This window comes from Anolis sagrei, chromosome 1, assembly GCF_037176765.1.
Source record: "Anolis sagrei isolate rAnoSag1 chromosome 1, rAnoSag1.mat, whole genome shotgun sequence".
In the NCBI taxonomy this organism is placed as follows: domain Eukaryota; kingdom Metazoa; phylum Chordata; class Lepidosauria; order Squamata; family Dactyloidae; genus Anolis; species Anolis sagrei.
In genome coordinates this window covers 287,733,592-287,751,517 of record NC_090021.1, presented here as the reverse complement: position 1 = coordinate 287,751,517, position 17,926 = coordinate 287,733,592, and the positions used below count along the sequence as shown (strand labels likewise).

At 36.7% G+C, this 17,926-nt stretch overlaps 1 protein-coding gene across 2 annotated transcripts in view; it reads right to left on the bottom strand.

Moving 5' to 3' along the window:
* The window catches only part of SPTBN5 (spectrin beta, non-erythrocytic 5), a 116,762-nt gene that overhangs the window by 38,588 nt on the left and 60,248 nt on the right, over positions 1–17,926 (bottom strand). For both annotated transcript variants that reach the window (XM_067462835.1, XM_067462836.1), the window contains exons 33-43: positions 15,828–16,019; positions 14,730–14,822; positions 11,636–11,754; positions 10,519–10,633; positions 9,173–9,286; positions 7,600–7,724; positions 6,648–6,810; positions 5,428–5,616; positions 4,829–4,906; positions 3,521–3,693; positions 1,073–1,163 (exon numbers count right to left, since the gene is read on the bottom strand). In XM_067462835.1, the coding sequence (XP_067318936.1) occupies positions 1,073–1,163; positions 3,521–3,693; positions 4,829–4,906; positions 5,428–5,616; positions 6,648–6,810; positions 7,600–7,724; positions 9,173–9,286; positions 10,519–10,633; positions 11,636–11,754; positions 14,730–14,822; positions 15,828–16,019 (1,452 nt within the window). The remainder of the gene's footprint in view (positions 1–1,072; positions 1,164–3,520; positions 3,694–4,828; positions 4,907–5,427; positions 5,617–6,647; positions 6,811–7,599; positions 7,725–9,172; positions 9,287–10,518; positions 10,634–11,635; positions 11,755–14,729; positions 14,823–15,827; positions 16,020–17,926) is intronic.

Here is a 17,926-nt window from a genome sequence, read left to right as displayed (position 1 = left end):
AGTAACTTCACTTTTGGGGGGGAAAGCAATGATAGAACCAAAATTAGATATTAATCCTAAAGATCCTGTAGTCAGAAAAGCCACATTGGCTGGAAGATTCTGAGAGTTTTAAATCTAAAAAAAGATAACTGGAAATCTGTTAGTGAATTACAATGGTGTTGAATTTATTTCATTATAATTCACTTTTATGGCTGTTGGGTAGCATGGAATTTTGTTCCAGTCATGCAACAACATAAAATCTTCCACAAATTCGCCTTATAAGCAGAAGAACACCATTTAAAAAGTGCTAAAAATGAATGTATTATACTTTCCCTCACTCTAGTGGGCTGAGGGTTGGAGAAGGCAAGAGCTGTAGCCCAACATATCTAGAGAATACCACATTGAGAATGTTGGATATGCAATATCACTTAGCACTGAAAAGTGAAGAATGCCTCACAGTGGGCAGTAGTAAAAGCATTTGATGCCATATTTACTTGGGTCTAGTGTGCCATTGAATGTACTGTGCCCCTCAATTTTGAAAAGCATGAAACCAAAAAGTAAAAGGATTTTCTGGCAAATGTAATGCAGCCAATGGCACAGGCAAAGTTAAGTCAGGGAAGCAGAACAGTCAACAGACCCTCTGTCTGTCTGCCCACCTGGTCTCTCACCCTCCAGGGCCTGCTTGCCTCCCTCCATCGACCACTTTCTCCTCCTCCTCCCCCCCTCCCCTTCCCCTCCTCCTCCTCCTCCTCCTCCTCCCCCCCCCCTCCTCCTCCTCTTCCTCCTGTGCTCAGGAAGAAGTGGCTATTTCCCCAGCTCCAATCCCAAAGCCTTGGTGTGCTCATAGGCTGCCCACTGCTTCTACCTCCTCAGGAGATAGAAGCAGTGCAGTCTGAGCATTTGTTCACACAGCCAGGGATGCTGCCATCACAATAACCATGCTCAAAACAGGGCTTTAAAATTATTTAAAACATAACAAGTATTATAACAACTTTCCAAATTTGAAGCCTTTTTCTCAGGACCCATGCACATTATTTCATATTCAAGCTCTGCATCATAAGATATCTTAGGGACATATGTAAAAATATTATACCTCAAAGGAATTGTGGAGAAACTTTTGTAGCAGCCATGACTCCTCCAGCAGATGTCGGCGAGCTAAACTCATTTCCAAAAGTCTCTCCTTTCTAACAAGAAGAAATATAACCAGTGATACAATCCCAAGAAGAATTACCTTAAACATTTTCAATCTCTATTTCAACAATATTAATACAAATAATAATCTATATGTCTCCTTCCTCCCAAAATTGGGAAGCAAGGCAACTTGAAAGAGCAATCCAATTCAAAACACACAAGTGCATATTAGGATATAATTAAACTAATCACAATATTAAAACAGTTCAAATCACTAGTTAAAGGCATATTTATTTATTTATTTATTTACTACACTTGTAGACCGCCGTTCTCAGCCCTAGGGCGACTCACGGCGGTGTACAACATATATATATATATATATATATATATATATATATAAACAAATTACAATATAGGCAATATCACAAACAACAATAACAACATCACTATCAATAATACAATAATATTTTAATTTGTTTGTTTATTTTATATCCTGCCTTTCTCCTAATACAGGATGCAATGTAATAAAAATATTTTAAAAGATTACTTTAAACAATAAAGCATCCCTTAGTATGTACTTTATACACTTTCTGTCTAATCGCCTGTTGGAAAAAAAGAGTTTTGCCTGCCGATGGAAGGACAGCAGGGATGGAACCTTTCTGGCCCTCCTGGGAAAGGACTTTGACTGTCTATGGCCAGACATGAGAAGGTCCTCTCAGTGTTTAATGAGCTAAAACACTGATTAATCTTTGGTTAATTAAAGAATTACAGAGATGAGCTCATTTGGCAAGAAGAAGCAAGAGGGTAATGGAGTAACATCCAAAAAATGATAACATTGGAGTCAAATAATAGTAATAATAATAATAATAATAATAATAATAATAATAATAATAATAATATTTTTGTCGTGTCAGGAGCGACTTGAGAAACTACACTAGAAGAGACTTGCAATAATAATAATAATAATAATAATAATAATAATAATAATAATCTTTTTTATACCCTGCCACCATCTCCCCAAAGGGGACTTGGAGCAGCTTACATGAGGCCAAGCCCAATGATACATTATAGCAACATAAAATATAAACAACAAAATAACATCAATATCCTTAGTCAGATATTATCATTGCATTATATATTTCTGTAAATATTACAAACATTTCCTGACGTGGACAGCTTGGTAGGTATATGAAGAAGGGGGAAATAGCTCCTGATGTCAAAAACCCAGCACTGGGGTGTGTGGGTGTTTTAAGGAAAAAATGAAGCCAAATTGTAAGAGCAAGTGAGCATGTTTGAAGCTCACAGCCAATACAGATGATTATATGATTGAAATAAATACCCCCCAATAAAACAAGTATGGATTTTTATAAAGACAGAAAAATTTATACTCAACCTTGATGTCATTTTTTTTACTCTCCCTTATTGATATTCTGAAAGCCAGAAATCCTGCCCTTCTCCCCAAAGTATACAAAATAGCATATACAGGCAGTCCCCGAGTTACAAACATCTGACTTACAAACAAGTCATAGTTAAGAATGGAGATGAGACAACAGTAAGTGAAAAAAAATCTACTCATAGGAAGGGAAATTCACTCCTGAAAGAGTTATCATTGGTAAAAGGTGTCTCCACTGAAGCTTTATCACCAATCCTTATTTCCATAACAAGCCAAATTTTTCAGAATCCAATTATCATGGGAACAGAAAGTGAGGTGAAATCTTCTGAACAGAGGCACTGACAGTAAAACAAACACCACAGGAGTGTGAACCCTTCCCTATGCTATCCAAAGCTTTAAAAACATGTATATTTGACTGGAATTACCCATAAAAATGTACCTGTTCCAACTTAGATAAAAATTCAGCTTAAGAACAAACCTACAGAACCTATCTTGTTTATAACTTGGGGCGCCCTGTATTAACTTTATGTGTTACTGAGATACACATATTGGGCATATTTCTCCTAAAGTATAGGAGAAATTTCTCCTAAAGTATACAAATTCCTCTATATATATGGAGAAAATATAATTCAAAATACAAACATTAATGGAAATTTCATTTACTTATTTACCCTATTTATACCCCACCTTTCTCTACCCTGAAGGGGACTCAAGGCAGCTTACATAGAGGCAATTATTCAATGCCTTAAAACACATACAATTTCAATAATATTAGAATTAAAATTAAATTAAAACTAATACATATTAAACATGTACACAAAATGTACACAAGTAGAAAGTTAGATGTAGTAGCAAAGAGGTGCATAAAATGTGCATGATTCTTCATGTGGACTTTGTACTAGAAAAGTAAAAACTACCAAGAAGAAAGGGAGCAAAGTTATGCTTCCAATCTTTGGAAGGTTTAGATATCAGAACAGACTTGTACGTCCATTCTTGAGGTTGAGGTCTAGTGGTTACCTTCTCAGAACTGCTTGGCATTTATTCATTATATTTTCAGAGTCGTAGTGCTGATTGTCCTTCAGCTGTTGGGCAAAGGAGGCCATCATGTCAATCCTCTCCAGTTGGATTTCCAGGTCCTTTTCCAATTGCATGTGTTTTTGCTGCAGACTTTCCACACTAGACACTGAATCCTGAACAGGATGGGAAAAATAAGCAAAACTACTATTTCTCTATTTAGCCTTGTATTGTCAAACTAACTGTGGGAGCAGAATACTGCCAAAATAGTATCACCCCAGAGATCTTTCCACATGACCTGCTGGCTAATATTTTTACCAGGAGATAGTTGACATAGGACACTGTGCATGAAAAACATTCATTTCACCATAAAGTTATGAGTCTCTAGTAAGTTGGAGATTGCTATTCATTAGTTACTCTACCATTTTCAAGATTCAATTGCTCTTTTCTGTTATCAAAGTTTTTCAGAAAGACATGTATATATTACTTTTTAAATGCTTTGTATTGTTCTTTATTGCTGAGGTGCCAGAGTTTCTTTTCACTTTTCTAGTTTATTTACAGTTGCAAATTTGCCACAAAAAATATTTGTGTATTTGTTACAAATAAATTTGTGTTTTTGTCACAAATATATGTATTTTCTTACAAATATACTCAGAAATATAAATTTACACATAAATATATCCAAATCCATTTTTTTGTATGTGTTGGTGCCTGGATTTTTAAGTCCCCCCTTCCCTCCCTTTACAAAATGTTAGTGGCCTTATTTAGAGTTTGCTGTTGTCTTCCTGACTTATGGCAAACTTATCTCAGGGTTTTCTGGGGCTGAGCAAGTATGATTTACCCATGGTCTCTCGGTGGGTTTCCATCGCCAAGTGAAGAACTGAACCCTGATCTCCAAAGCTGTAGATCAGTGCCCAAACCACTACACCACACCCTGGTTCCTTAGAATTACTCAAAATAAAATGAGCTGCAAACAAGAAATTCTGGGACGTCAACAAGACAGAACATGACAGTTTTATGAGAAGGTAGCCATTTTTTTTCCATTTATAGCCATTTTTTTTCAATTTATGCTATGCTATTCTATTGTGCTTCTGCCTTTTAAGAATAAACTTAATTGGAGTGCAATATTACAGGAACAACATGGAATAAATGCAAAGCAGCCAAAGATAGTTGGTAAGGAATCACTAGGCCTAGATGTGTCTTTTGATGAAGGAACTTGAAAGTAAGTTTTCCTTAATGAAAGTTTTTAAGCAATGCTTTCAATTCTGTGGCATCATTCCCTTTCAGCTGAAAGTAACCCATTTCACTTACCCCCAAATCTTTATTTGCTAGAAAGGCTTCTTTGCTTCCAAGCCAACTTTCATTCTGCTCCATGTAGCCAAAGAATTTCTGTACAGGATTGAGAGAGAAGGGCAGATAGTAAGTCAGACCCTTTCTAATATGCCCAGGATATCAAAGGGCTGAATGGGATTTGCTTGAAACTGGAGCAACATTATTTCTAGAAAATCCAGCAATATTTAGAACTGAGGTTAAGAAACCTTTGTACCTGCAGACTTCCTCTTATAGAATCCCCACTTAGTATGGCCAATACTGAGAAATTACTAGATTTGTAATAAAAAAAAGTTACATGACCTAAGGTTTCCCAGGCCAGACCAATAAGCATCTCATTATTAATTTTACCTGTGGAGCAATGTTTGAAAATGTGTGCAGCAGTTTCAATCTAGAATACTGAATAATTATTCTTGTACAGGTAGCTGCATATTGTACTCAATTACATTTCTCTCCCCCCACCGCCACATGTCCACTTTCCCAGTTCTTTAAGTTTGGAGTTGCTTTAATTCAGAAAAAAAAAACGGCTTTTGCATTCTTCCTGATCCTTGCTGGCAGCCTCACATTGCTTATTCAGCTACCTGCAAGTCTTTGGATTGAATCAGTCTTAGATGTTGTTCTTGCCAAGACTGGATCATTTGAGTCAATTCTTGTTGTAGTTTGATGAGGGAATGATGAATCTCAGGAGTTGCATAATGACCAGAGTTTGTGAGTTTCTGACTGTACTCGTTGAGTGCTTCAAATCTTTCCCCACGTGCTTCAATTTCTGCCTGAAAGATGTCAGGGAGACTGATATCAAATACTCATATAGAACCAGCTATCTAGAATTTTGTGTTTATGAAACAACGATAAAACTTATCTAGTAATCTTAATAAATTTCCAATACTAACATGTATTTGGGAAATCATGAACCCATGGCTTATATCACTGAAGTAGCGCGAAAACTCAGGGAACTAGAAGGAGGAAGAGAAAAAAGAAAAAGAAGAAAGGAAGAAAGTAGAAGGGAGGGAGGGAACAAGCAGTGTATACATGCTGACTCAGGGTGCTTCCAGACAGTGTCAAAATGCAGGTTTTAAGAGTGGGTTTAAAAATCCTGAGATCCGAAAACAAGTCCAGACACACCGGGGTAATTGTTCCCCGCTGTCCTCACACCTTCCTTTGAAACGGATTTTGCAAATCCGCAAGATGGACAGGGAACATCTGGTGGAAGTTTTTTTGTTTTAATTGACGCTCCAAGATGCGCTGGACCTTATATGTGCTTTTTCAGAAATCTAAATGTACATACAAGCAGATTTCATATTCTCTCTCCTCACCCAACTGTAAATTCGAGGTCTGTTTAATATTATAAAGATCAGAACAAAAAATAAATGTGTTGTAGAGAATTATAATTGCTTTTCAACTGTGCTTAGATTGAGCCACCTATATGTCTGTGGCTCCATTTTTGACAGCCCAATCAGCTTTTAAAATGTGCATGTACATGTGCATTCCGAAGGAAGTCATGTGTTTTCTATGACTGCAGGGATATAGTTATGTGAAGATGCACATTTTTGGCCCAAATCAGGTTTTAAGTGCAGCTTTTAAACACATGCTTTTCAGCTGTTAACCCGATTCTGCATGGACTTTCCTGAAATGTCATTTAGCCACACACTTCCTTTTATCCCAGTTTCTTCTGGGTTTTTAGGCATGTGTAGAAAGGCCCACAAACACCACTTCTATTGTAGAACAGGGGACATATTCCTGTAGAGGAGCAAACAAACAGCCTAGTGTGAGGAAATAAAATTGTGATATAATCTAGAGTTACCTTTCTTTCCTGATGCTCCTCAATCATACTTTCAGCTTCAGCAAGACTTTTTGGAAGACCTCTAACTTCAATTCGACCCCTTACATCTTGAATCCAGTCTAAAAGTTCCCTTATTTCAGAGTTAAACTTGTGAAGCTGATAAGAAGCTGCCAACTTCTCACCCCTGTCACACAAAGAACAATTTAGAGTCATTCTAGGGAAACATAAAAACATAGACATAGTTCAAGAGTATACTGCTGTGGTTTGTTCTTAGTGGTGTTGTAGTAGTTTGAATATTGGACTAGGACTCCTCTGACAAGCATTCTTGTCCTCATTAAGTCATAGTAACCCAGTGGGTAACTGTGGGTAAGTTAGACTATCTCTGATTAAATCTTGCCAAGAAAGCACTGTGATGGGATTACCATAGGTTTGTAAAGTCACAAAAATGCAAAAACAAAGGAACACCTAACAAAAGGCAAGTCCATTCATCCTTCACATTCCATCCTAGTTCTGCTGTATAAAGCCTTTGTGGAGACATTTTGGCCTTCATAGCAGTTGGGATACTCAACATTTTTCTGAATCTGAAATTTGGGCAAAAGGCCATAATCTCTTCTAATAAAAGACCAACAATGGTGTTCCTAGGCAGAAAGTGTTCTGAGGAATATCGTTGCAAGATGCAGAGTGCATATCCTTCCCAGGAGAAGATATATCCAGACCACACATTCAGAGCTGATCATCAATTTAGCTGAGTATGCAGCTAGCTTTTCATAAGGAGTAAACAAACTTTCCTAAGAAAAAAGACAGTTAGTTGACAAAAACAGAGGGACTGATTCACAGTCAACACCAAAAATTTTAATTGCATTGTGATACAATAATATAGATATTGGATTGCAGATTCAATCCAATAAGAACAGATAAATAACGTGGTGCCCCAAATCTACAAACTCAAGAGAAAACTATTGTAAATATTTACCTTTGCTTGGCCAGACCCTGGAGTCGAAGCCAATGGTTTTTCATTTCCTTTTGTTTGCTAATCAGCTTCTCACTTAAGGAGGATGGATTCCTTTTGCCAAGTGGGAGTGAGAAAAACTCCAGTGGCTAAAAGATTGATTATAAACAAATATTGTAACATATAATATTGTAACAAATATTGTAACATCAGGTTTTTAGCTATCTTGTTTTTAGTCTAGAGTCCTATCATGGTGTGATATAGATTAAATAAATAATAAAAGAAGCATATGCACTCTGGGCAGTTACTATGCTGCATCACTTAAAAAACTCTTTTAATTTAAAATATATCACTTTTCTATTCACAATAAGCTTGCAAAAATGGAAAATGAATAAATATGTATTTACAGATGCAGGCAAAGATGACAAAATAAATCACTAGGAATAAATAAAACAAAGCTGTTCCTTCCCACATTCAAGAGCCTCTGGAACATAGATTACTGCAACCTTTTTTTCTACCCTAGGAGATATATATTTTGAAGTGGGATGTGAATAGAAAGTGACTTCTACTCTTTTCCTGTTACTATTACCACTACTATTACTACTACTGTTACAACTTTATTTATATTCCGCCCTATCTCCCTGAAGGGACTCAAAGCAGATTCCAACCACAAAGAGGCAAACATTCAATGCCTGAATACGACAACCAATGCTAAAGAGGCCCAGGATGATAACACTTGGTGTATCTACACTGCAAAATTAATGTAGTTTGACGCCACTTTAATTACTATGGCTAAAAGCTATGGAATCCTGAGAGTTGTAGTTTTACAAAATCTTTAGTCTTCTTTGCCAAAGTGTTCTGGTGTGTAACCAAACTAAAAATCCCAGGATACCATGTTATTGAGTCATGGCAGTTAAAATGATAATGCCCCCCTGCTTCCAGAAGGGCATTTGGGGGTAAAAGTTTTGCTCTCTTAGCAGGGGTTCAGTGGAAACTGCTGTCCCCAAGGTCAATGTTGCTCCCATGGTTTTAGTCTCCCACGGTTTTCTAGCCCCAAATTAAAGGAATGAAGAAGGTAAGTGTACATGGACAGTTCTTGTAATAAGAGTTTTTGTTTATACTGTAGAAGATTACAGTTCAATTAAGATCAGGACTTTTCTATGGTTTTTCAGACACCATCACTAGGACTAAGCATTAGCGTAAGAAAAAAATTCATTTTACTTACAGAAAATAGTAATCCCATTCATTATTCTGTTTTTGAAATGTATGTCTGATGGAAGCATATTTATTTATTTATTTACTGTTTTTGTATATAGATCATTCACTAATACTCAGCATTGATAACTATGGTATATTCCCTTGAGTCATTAAAGATTAGTTATATTTCTGCAACAGACATAGCACTTCATCACACTAAAGCATCTATTCACTTTAAATCCAGTTGCTGCCTCCTGCAGAATTCGATAGACAAAAGTCTTCATACATATTATGAATAAAATCATGGATCCATGTGGCCTATAAAGGACACATTACTTGTGAATGTACTTGTAATAATTACCATATCCATCTCACAAGTCAATTACAGTTTATCTTTTACCTCCATTTTAGACTGAATGATACAAGTTTCTCTCTCCATTTCTTCATGTCTCCGGATTAAATTTTCAGCACTTTCCACATCTTTTCCATAATCCAGTGTTTGAATAAGAGCAGTCTTGATTCGTGGAGAGAAGCAAAGAAAGGGATAAAATATTAGAACTAACATCTTTTAAATAGTTGTAGCTGAAGGACTATAACTATCCTTTTTATTAGAAGTTATTTTAAATTATTCATTTTACATGCACACAATTCAAAATACCTGTAATAAGATACACAAGTGTAAAATAAATGAAAGGGAGTGTGTCCCTACATGTTAATGCTGATCTGCAATTCCCATAATCGCTTACTAGCAGTTATGTAGACTTTTTCATATAATAAAATGAGTCCAGAGTCTGTAGCTAGGTATTTCCAAACCAAGAATCCAAATCACAAATGTAAGATTGATGGGAGACAAATCCCCCCCAACAATATCCAAACCAGTCCATTGTTGCCTTTTATAACATTTTAAGTTAACTACGAAGTTGTCATATAAGCATAATTTTGGCATTAAGTACAAATACTTGGCTTGAGTTACAATGTGTCCTTGGTATATGTTAGGGTTGGTTCCAGGACCCTCTGTGGATACCAAAATTTGTGGATGCTCAAGTGCCATTATGTTCAATGGTGTAATAAAAATGTGCTACTTATATAAAACAGCAAAATTCAAGGCCTGTTTTTTGAATATTTTCAAGCTATGGATGGCTGAACCTATAGATAAACAATCTATGGATACAGAGGACTGATTGTATTATTTTCTCTTTAAGGCTGACTAATGCTGAAAGATATTAGGTGATTATTCATCATATTTCAATCTTACACTTCCAAAAAGAAGAAGAAAAATATTACCACTCCCATTATTTTATTAGCAAGTAGAACACCCCAAAGATTTTTTGTGTCAAGAGTGACTTGAGGAGCTGAAAGTCACTTCTGGTGTGAGAGAATTGGCTGTTTGCAGAGATGTTGCCCAGGGGACTCCTGGATGTTTGACATTTACCATCCTTGTGGGAGGCTTCTCTCATGTCTCCACATGAGGAGTTGGAACTGACAAAGGGAGCTCAATCCGCTCTCCCAGGATTCAAATTGCTGACCTGTCGGTCAGCAGTTCTGTCGGCACAAGGGTTTAACCCATTGTTCCACCGGGACTCCTAATACAAATATAAAATATTCTTTAATTTGTTTAACTATGGGGTATTCTTCCTGGAGCTTCTCTCTTGTGGATATTACAATCATTTCTGAATTTCTCAATTTATTTGCATATCATTCCCTTCTGAGAATTAATCAAGGAGACAAAGGGGATGAACAGATCACCTTTTCAGTGATTCTCTCAGTGACATCATCCATTTCTCTGATTAAGGCATGGATCTCCAAAGCTTCTTCCAACTTTCGCCTATAAGCTTTTAGATCACCATGAAAACAATTCCACCTATATTGGAAAAATATTTTTAAAACAATATTACAGTATCATTACAGTATTATTATAGTGCATAAAGTTAGGGATTTTTTTTTTAAAAAAAAACAGAGAATAAACCAGACAGTGGATTCTTTTGAAATTGGATAAACCTGATGAAGAGACAGGTAAGAATCTTTACAGTTCAGGTTTTATTCTGTGTGAAATGGCATGTAATTTTTGAGAAAAGATAGGACAGGTTCCCTGTTCAGAGAATAATATTTTTTATGATGAAGGCAACTTTTCTGTGTAGAAAATTCAGTTTTCTGCACAAAACACTTGTTTGCATAGAAAAACACCCACACTGCAAATTCACTGTATAATTATTCAATGACTTTCTCACATCAAGAAGAAGAAGAATGATTACATCATTCATTCTTATCTGCAAGAATGAAATGTATTTACCAAGATTTACATATAAATAATGTAAGCACCTGTGGATGATTAAACTTCCTATTAGTTTTCATTTCCCTTTCTCGTTTCTGTAAGTATGTTTGGTATAAGTGTACTTTTACATCTGTGATAAACTCTTGTTAAAATCTGAATCTTTGTTAAAATCCAAAATAAAGTTTTTCAGAAATAAAAACAAAAAGAAGACCTTATAACCAAAGTTCTTAATGTAGAGGCGGGCAAAGATAAGAACGTCACACATATCCATTCTGATCACATCCAATATTATTTAAGAATATAGCAGATAAGGTGCAAGGAATATAAGATCATCATGTTTTAAACTACAATTCCTATTAATTGTAACTAGCATAACCAATGGGGAGAGAAGGTGAGAACTGGAACCCAACAATATAGTAGGACCCCTACCCCTCATTATTATTGCTAGATAATGATACAGTGATTTATGAAAATAAAACATTTCTATAATATTTTTCTACAGATCACTACAATCCCACTACAAACCTGAAATTGATCAGATTTGACAGAATATTTTTCCATTTAGACAAATGCATGGATTTCCACACATACCTCTCATTAAGCTGCTTTCGGCGCTGGTATATTGTTTTCATCTCTTCTTTATTGCTTCTCTCTAATCGCACAGCAATGGCATTGATGGCATTAATATGAGCATCATCCACTGTCACTCCCTAGAAGACAAATGCCAAAGAGAAACAGATTTAGGCAACAAACCATGCCCAGTTCTTATAAGCTGAGCCTTCTAAAGCTGTGTCTATAGCTCAGAATGGTACTGTTGTATGTAAACATGTGCTATACCCAACAAACTCAAGAATTCTTTTTGGACTGAATGACTTTTCTCCAAACTAGTCTTCTTTTCTCCTAGACCACCATAAAGATGGAGTAGCATGATTATGCTTTCATCTCCATTGGACCGGAAAATTAATGCCTTGTGTAGGGGAAATTTGCCCTTGTGATTTGTTCCCAACTCTATGATTTCAAATGAGATTGTTTTGTTTCTATCAGATTTCTCCACTGTCCATGTTTTGTAAACCATAAACTGGAGGCAATATGCAACTTTATTATTCAATGATCATTGCCATCTACACTGCCACATAATGTGGCATAGTTAATGGATTAGCCTGTGGTGTCCATCTGATGCTCCAGGATGATCAATTAAAAATATCTGCAAAGCTTTGCCCCTCCAAAGCTCCGTAGAGGCATTTTCAAGCGCCAAGTAGCTAAGACAAGCCTTCTGCTTTCATGTGGAAGCTTTTATTTTATTTTAAAGAGCTTAACAGGGAGTAGGGAGAGGAGTGGGATGCTGGCCAATCCCGCTTATGCCCATTCATAAATTGGCATGGGTGGGTGTCTGGCCACTGCCCAGCCACAAAAATGCCGTTTTGAAGTATATTTGGGGATGCATACATAGAAATGTATTATTTATATGTATTGTGAAAACTGAATGATGAAAGTAGAATTTAAAAACATAGTAGTGTTAGTCTGGAATATCAGTAAGTAAAAGTATCTTATATCACAAACAAAGAGAACAAAGTTTTGGAGATTGAATCTATGCACTTCTCAGATGAATAGACTCTTTCTACAAAACCTTACGCTACCAACTTTATTCTATTTGTCTCTAAAAGAGCATTACTGAACTTAATCTTCCTTAGGCTCAAGCATGATTTTTGGGAAGAAATATTTTTGAACATTATGATGAATATGTAAGGAACAAATAATTATTTGGAAGACCATCTATATACACAGTGTGTGCATGTACAGAGAGAGAGAGAGAGAAAGATTGATATGGATTTTATGACTGCAAGATTTGGGGAGAGAAAGGTGGAAGAGAATATAGAAGGAGTTTTTAAAATGATACCAGCATAAGAAGAAATTATTGTATATATGAGGATTTCAACTGTTATTATAGAAATAATTTAATATATTGTCGAAGGCTTACACGACCGGAATCACTGGGTTGTTGTAGGTTTTTCAGGCTGTATGGCCATGTTTTGTATGCATCTGTATGGCCAGGCTGTATGGCCACGTTTTGCTTGCATCTATGGCAGGTATCCTCAGTGGTTGTGAGACCTCACAACCTCTGAGGATGCCTGCCATAGATGCAGGCAAAATGTCAGGAGAGAATGCTGCTAGAACATGACCATACAGCCTGAAAAACAACAACCCAATAATTTAATATATGATTATTTTAAATTTAAAAAAACTACAATGGAGTAAAGTTTTCATAGCTTTCTTCTCATTATGATGCTGAAGACTCAACACTCATTGCTACATTATATAAATACTGGATGCTATGGCCTTTTCATGATTGCTGCAAGCTGTTTGGTCTCCTACTGAGATCATGTGGGACCCAGAAAATTTTAGTCTTGCCTGGCCTAGCTCTGCTGATTTTCTCTAGTTGATGTGAGACCGTTTTGGCATTCTGCCCAGAAGTGACAGATGCATTTTTATACATATGTTTTGGGAGAGGAAGAACTGTAAATAAAGTTCAGGTTTTTCATACGATCTCAGTGTTTTTAGGATTAGTATGTAGATAATATTAATTTTCCTTCTTCCATTATGGGTAAGAACCCCAGACTCAGGACAATGATCAAAGAGAAAATGCAAAAATATGTGAAATGTTATAGAATGGAAAATCCGTCCAACTTCAAATGGTCCATGTGTTTCTGAGTGCAGCCTGCTAGAAAAATAGGTGTGATTTCTGAATCCCCTTGCTTTTGCCAGAATAAGTTTGCTGTTGTTGTGAAGTTTGCTTTAATAGTTAATGTCTGGAAGATGTCAAACAAAACTGGAATAAGCAGATGGTGTGCCACTGTTGCCAAACATTGACTGGTGACAAGTGCTTGACACATTTCAATGCCCAACTTAGCAAATCCATGCCCATGGGGCTGTATGATAAATCAGCCATGATGACTCACCATCTCAGAGGCAGAATCTGAGAGATCACAACAGAGAAAGATGAAACAACCAGCTGTCGTGTCATGCTGCCTTTGCTCAAAGTGTTACTATATTTTACTAAATGCTAATGTTGTTTTGAAAGCTAATCTTGCCAGGACCGTATTACATTACGGTAATTACATTATATTAAATCCAATCAATTACGCCTATCAAGGGATAGCATCAAAATTTAAAAGATGAAAGGGTTTTGATACTGTTAACCTAATGCTTTATAAATTGAGTATGAAAAAACTATGAGCAAGCTTTAGTTCATCAGCATTTGAAAGACAGAGCATCTCTACTCTGTGTATACTGATGTTAATGCCAGTTGTTCACATGACAAACATACAGTGCTGATGATATGCAGACATCTATAAATGATCATGTGTATATACCTGGAATATCTCAAGGTGTCAAGATGTCCAAAGGTATGTATACTGTTAATAATAATAATAATAATAATAATAGTAGTAGTAGTAGTAGTAATAATAATAATAATAATGTATATCCCACCCCGTCTCCACAAGAAACTTGGAGCAACTTACAAACTCGGGGTAGCTTACAATTCATATGCATGATTGCATGTCATTCATACAGTCGAATGTTTTACTAATTTACACATTTATCAGCCAAGCTGATATGATGAAGCACTTACATGTTAAAACATTAAATATTACCTAGCCATGAAAGTTTAGTGAGTCTCTCTTACCCCTGTTGCTCCTCGGAACTCATTCAGTCTTTTCATAAGTTGAAGGCAATGTTCATAGTCATTTCCAACATCACCTATATTAATCATGACTTCCTAGGGAAAAGCAAAGAGGAAAATGAGCATTCTACACTGTGCACACTGCAGGTCCAGAGAGTCTTTCTGATAACTTTCTCTATTTTATCCTGAAGATTAATGGTGGTCTGCATTTTTAAAAATATCACAGTATCAAAAAAACATCCTGGTCACAATATTTGCAGAGCATAATTGCAGAAACAAAGATATGGGATGAAAACGGAATTCTCACTACATTATATATTCTTTCATATATAAATCTAGAAGCTTTAGTAAAAGAAAAAACACAACCCAAAAAACCCAGGTAGAGCTTATCCAAGGGTCAATGTGAGTACTGTACCTTAACTCCTATATAAAAAGAGAGCATCTTCTTTTCAGAGGCACATCCAGACAGGACTCGAAACGCACAAACTCTCACACTTTTACCACAGCTGTCCAAATGATGCATCCAGTAAAATTGAATTAATTTGAAACAAAGCAGGAAAACCCTGCTGTGTCCTGAATTAATTAGATACCTGGTAAGACCCAGATCTTTAATTAGATCTGGGTCTTTCCAGGTATGGGCCCAGTCTGTATTGTGCCCAGGGACCACATCACGCGATCCCCGGGCCCAATCCACACAGCTTTGTCAGGTTTTTTGGGCTCAATGAGTCCAGAAAATTGAGAGGGAACCAACCTCCTCCCCCAAACCCCCAAAAGTCCCCACACCTTTAAGTCCCCACATATCCCCCCAAAATCCATGCTTTCCCAGAGGGGTGTCTAGATGCCCTCCCAGTAAATTCCGAGAGAGCACCTAGAAAGCCAAAAAAAAAAAAAAAAACCAAAAGAAGCCCATAAAATTAAAAGAATGTACCTGGCCTCCATTAAAGTACTTCTGGAGTTCTCCTGGCACATAGAAATGATGTGCCAGGAGACTGGGGCAGGGGTGAGGAGAAAAATCACTCTCTCCCCCCCCCCCCATCTCCTTGCACATTATGTCTCAGGTCGGCCCTAGTGTGTTGCAAACAACCAGCAGAGTTTACTGACCTTGTCTCTAATCCAGGCCAGTGCATGGTCCACTTTTTGTAGAAACTCCAAGAAATCTCTACTCTCCTCAAGCATCTTTCCACGTGCAGCAACAGACTGTTTCAGCATCTCCCAACGTTCTTGAAGTGAGTGAGTTTTACGCCGAATCTCTCCTGATTTGAGATGATTCTGGCCTAATAGGCCTCCTCCAAGCTTTAACAAGAAAGAAATTTTTAACAAGGAAAAAGTAATTAGTATTTTCATTCTCTTTCTAATAAAACACAACTCTACAACATACAAGGCTATGTTATATAATGCATTAAATGTGCAGCAACATTTAATATCATTTTCAATGCTTTAATTCAGGCAAAGGCAACTGGTAGGGACTTTGGGAGATGTCAACTTGAAGAACTATGATGCCAGCTGAAAGACTTCCATCTCCATCCAAGCCTGCCTAGGTTTTGAGATCTTTGAGAAAGGCCCTGCACCCTCCCAGACACATTTAGTGAGGTCACAGGAAGTACCCTTCTCAGAGGATGTTTCCAGGTTCTGCAAGTCTCTTCCGAGGGAGGCTAGAACAGTTCCCTCCTTGTCTCTTTCCAAAATACCTTTGGCAAGTAACTGTTGCTAGTTCCTTCTGCTGAAAACCGCCAACAATACCTGCTACTCATTGGTAGTCTCCCATCCAAGTACTAACAAGGGATGATCTTGCTTCGATCCAAGATGAAACAGGATCAGGTATTTGGGGTATTTAAGGTTAGGCCCAATCAATTATCAATTTTTTCCTCAATTAATTTTTATTGCAAATATATGAGAAATGGGGAAAGCTACAAGAGTGGTTATAGAACAGGGGCATTTTTAACATCTTACATCTTCCATTGTTATCTAGCACAAAAAGGTTTCTATGGTGTTAAAAAGAAAAGAGCAGAAAAAGAACATTTCTTTTCTAATGTAAAACAGAAGGACAGAAAAGCAGGTTTACAGTGTTTTGAAACAAAAGAGATAGAAAAGTTGAGAAATGGAAAACAGAAAGCTCTAACTAACATTTCCAACCTTTTCTCTGCTGTCTTCTTCACCGTCTGAGGTGGAACTTATCTTAATACTGAAATCCTGGTATTTCCTATTTCAATTGGATCTTTGGCATAAGCTTGCAAAACTTGGTCTTGTACTTACTTTCATGTAAACAACACAATAGCATATCTTGCATATTTATTCCTTATTGCATGTTGCAATTAGACCCTAAAGGTCCCGTCAGTTTGAGTCCCAACCGTTTGCTCTGGTCTACCAAGAATTCCAGCCACAACTTTGGTTATTGCCATATCAAGTTCCTGTACAGATTCCAATATTCCTCCCAACCTCAAGCAGTATTCTCTTTGCAAATATTCTAATCTTTGGAGTTGGGTTGAATCTCTTTGGAAATCCATTTGTATCTTCTTTTGTGTCTCTTCAATTATCTCTACTTTTTTTGCTGTTCCTGCTGCTTAGTTCTTAGGTATGTTAAACAATTTTAATTCCAATGGTCCCTATAGCATAATATTTAGTAAATTAATTCACTTTCACCCTTTGTAGTTGGTCTCACCAGATAGTTTCATCTGGCAGAAAATTATTGCAGAGTAGTTCCACTAATTGGATTTTAAAGTCCCGTTTTATATCTACAATTTCCAACAGAGGAAAAAAGAATACAGTTTACATCTCAGAGATGCTTTGTTCATGAAGTTGGTAAGCTTACAACATAATTAAGGGCATCTTTTAGTTCATTTTTTCAGACTTTGTATAAATATAGTATTTTAAGAAGTGAATCGAAGTTGCTTCTATCCGCATTTGCTTGTAAGACAAGATTGCTGAGGTACATGATGTCTCCCCCTCCTCTCTTCCCTTCTCCTGTTTCAGTGGGGAAGGTGCAATCCTGTGAGTCTTGAGGGGTTTGTGTCTCTCATTTTCCTTTCTGAAAAAGTATTTCTCAACTCTATATGGTTGATAAATCATATTGTTGATAAACCCCCAAGGACATCCCAGTGCTTAGCCAGCATACAGGGACACTGCTCACAGCTCCATTTTCTTCACTGGAAGTCTGACCCAATTTATTATTGACAAAAAGCAGCAATTAGGGACCTCACATT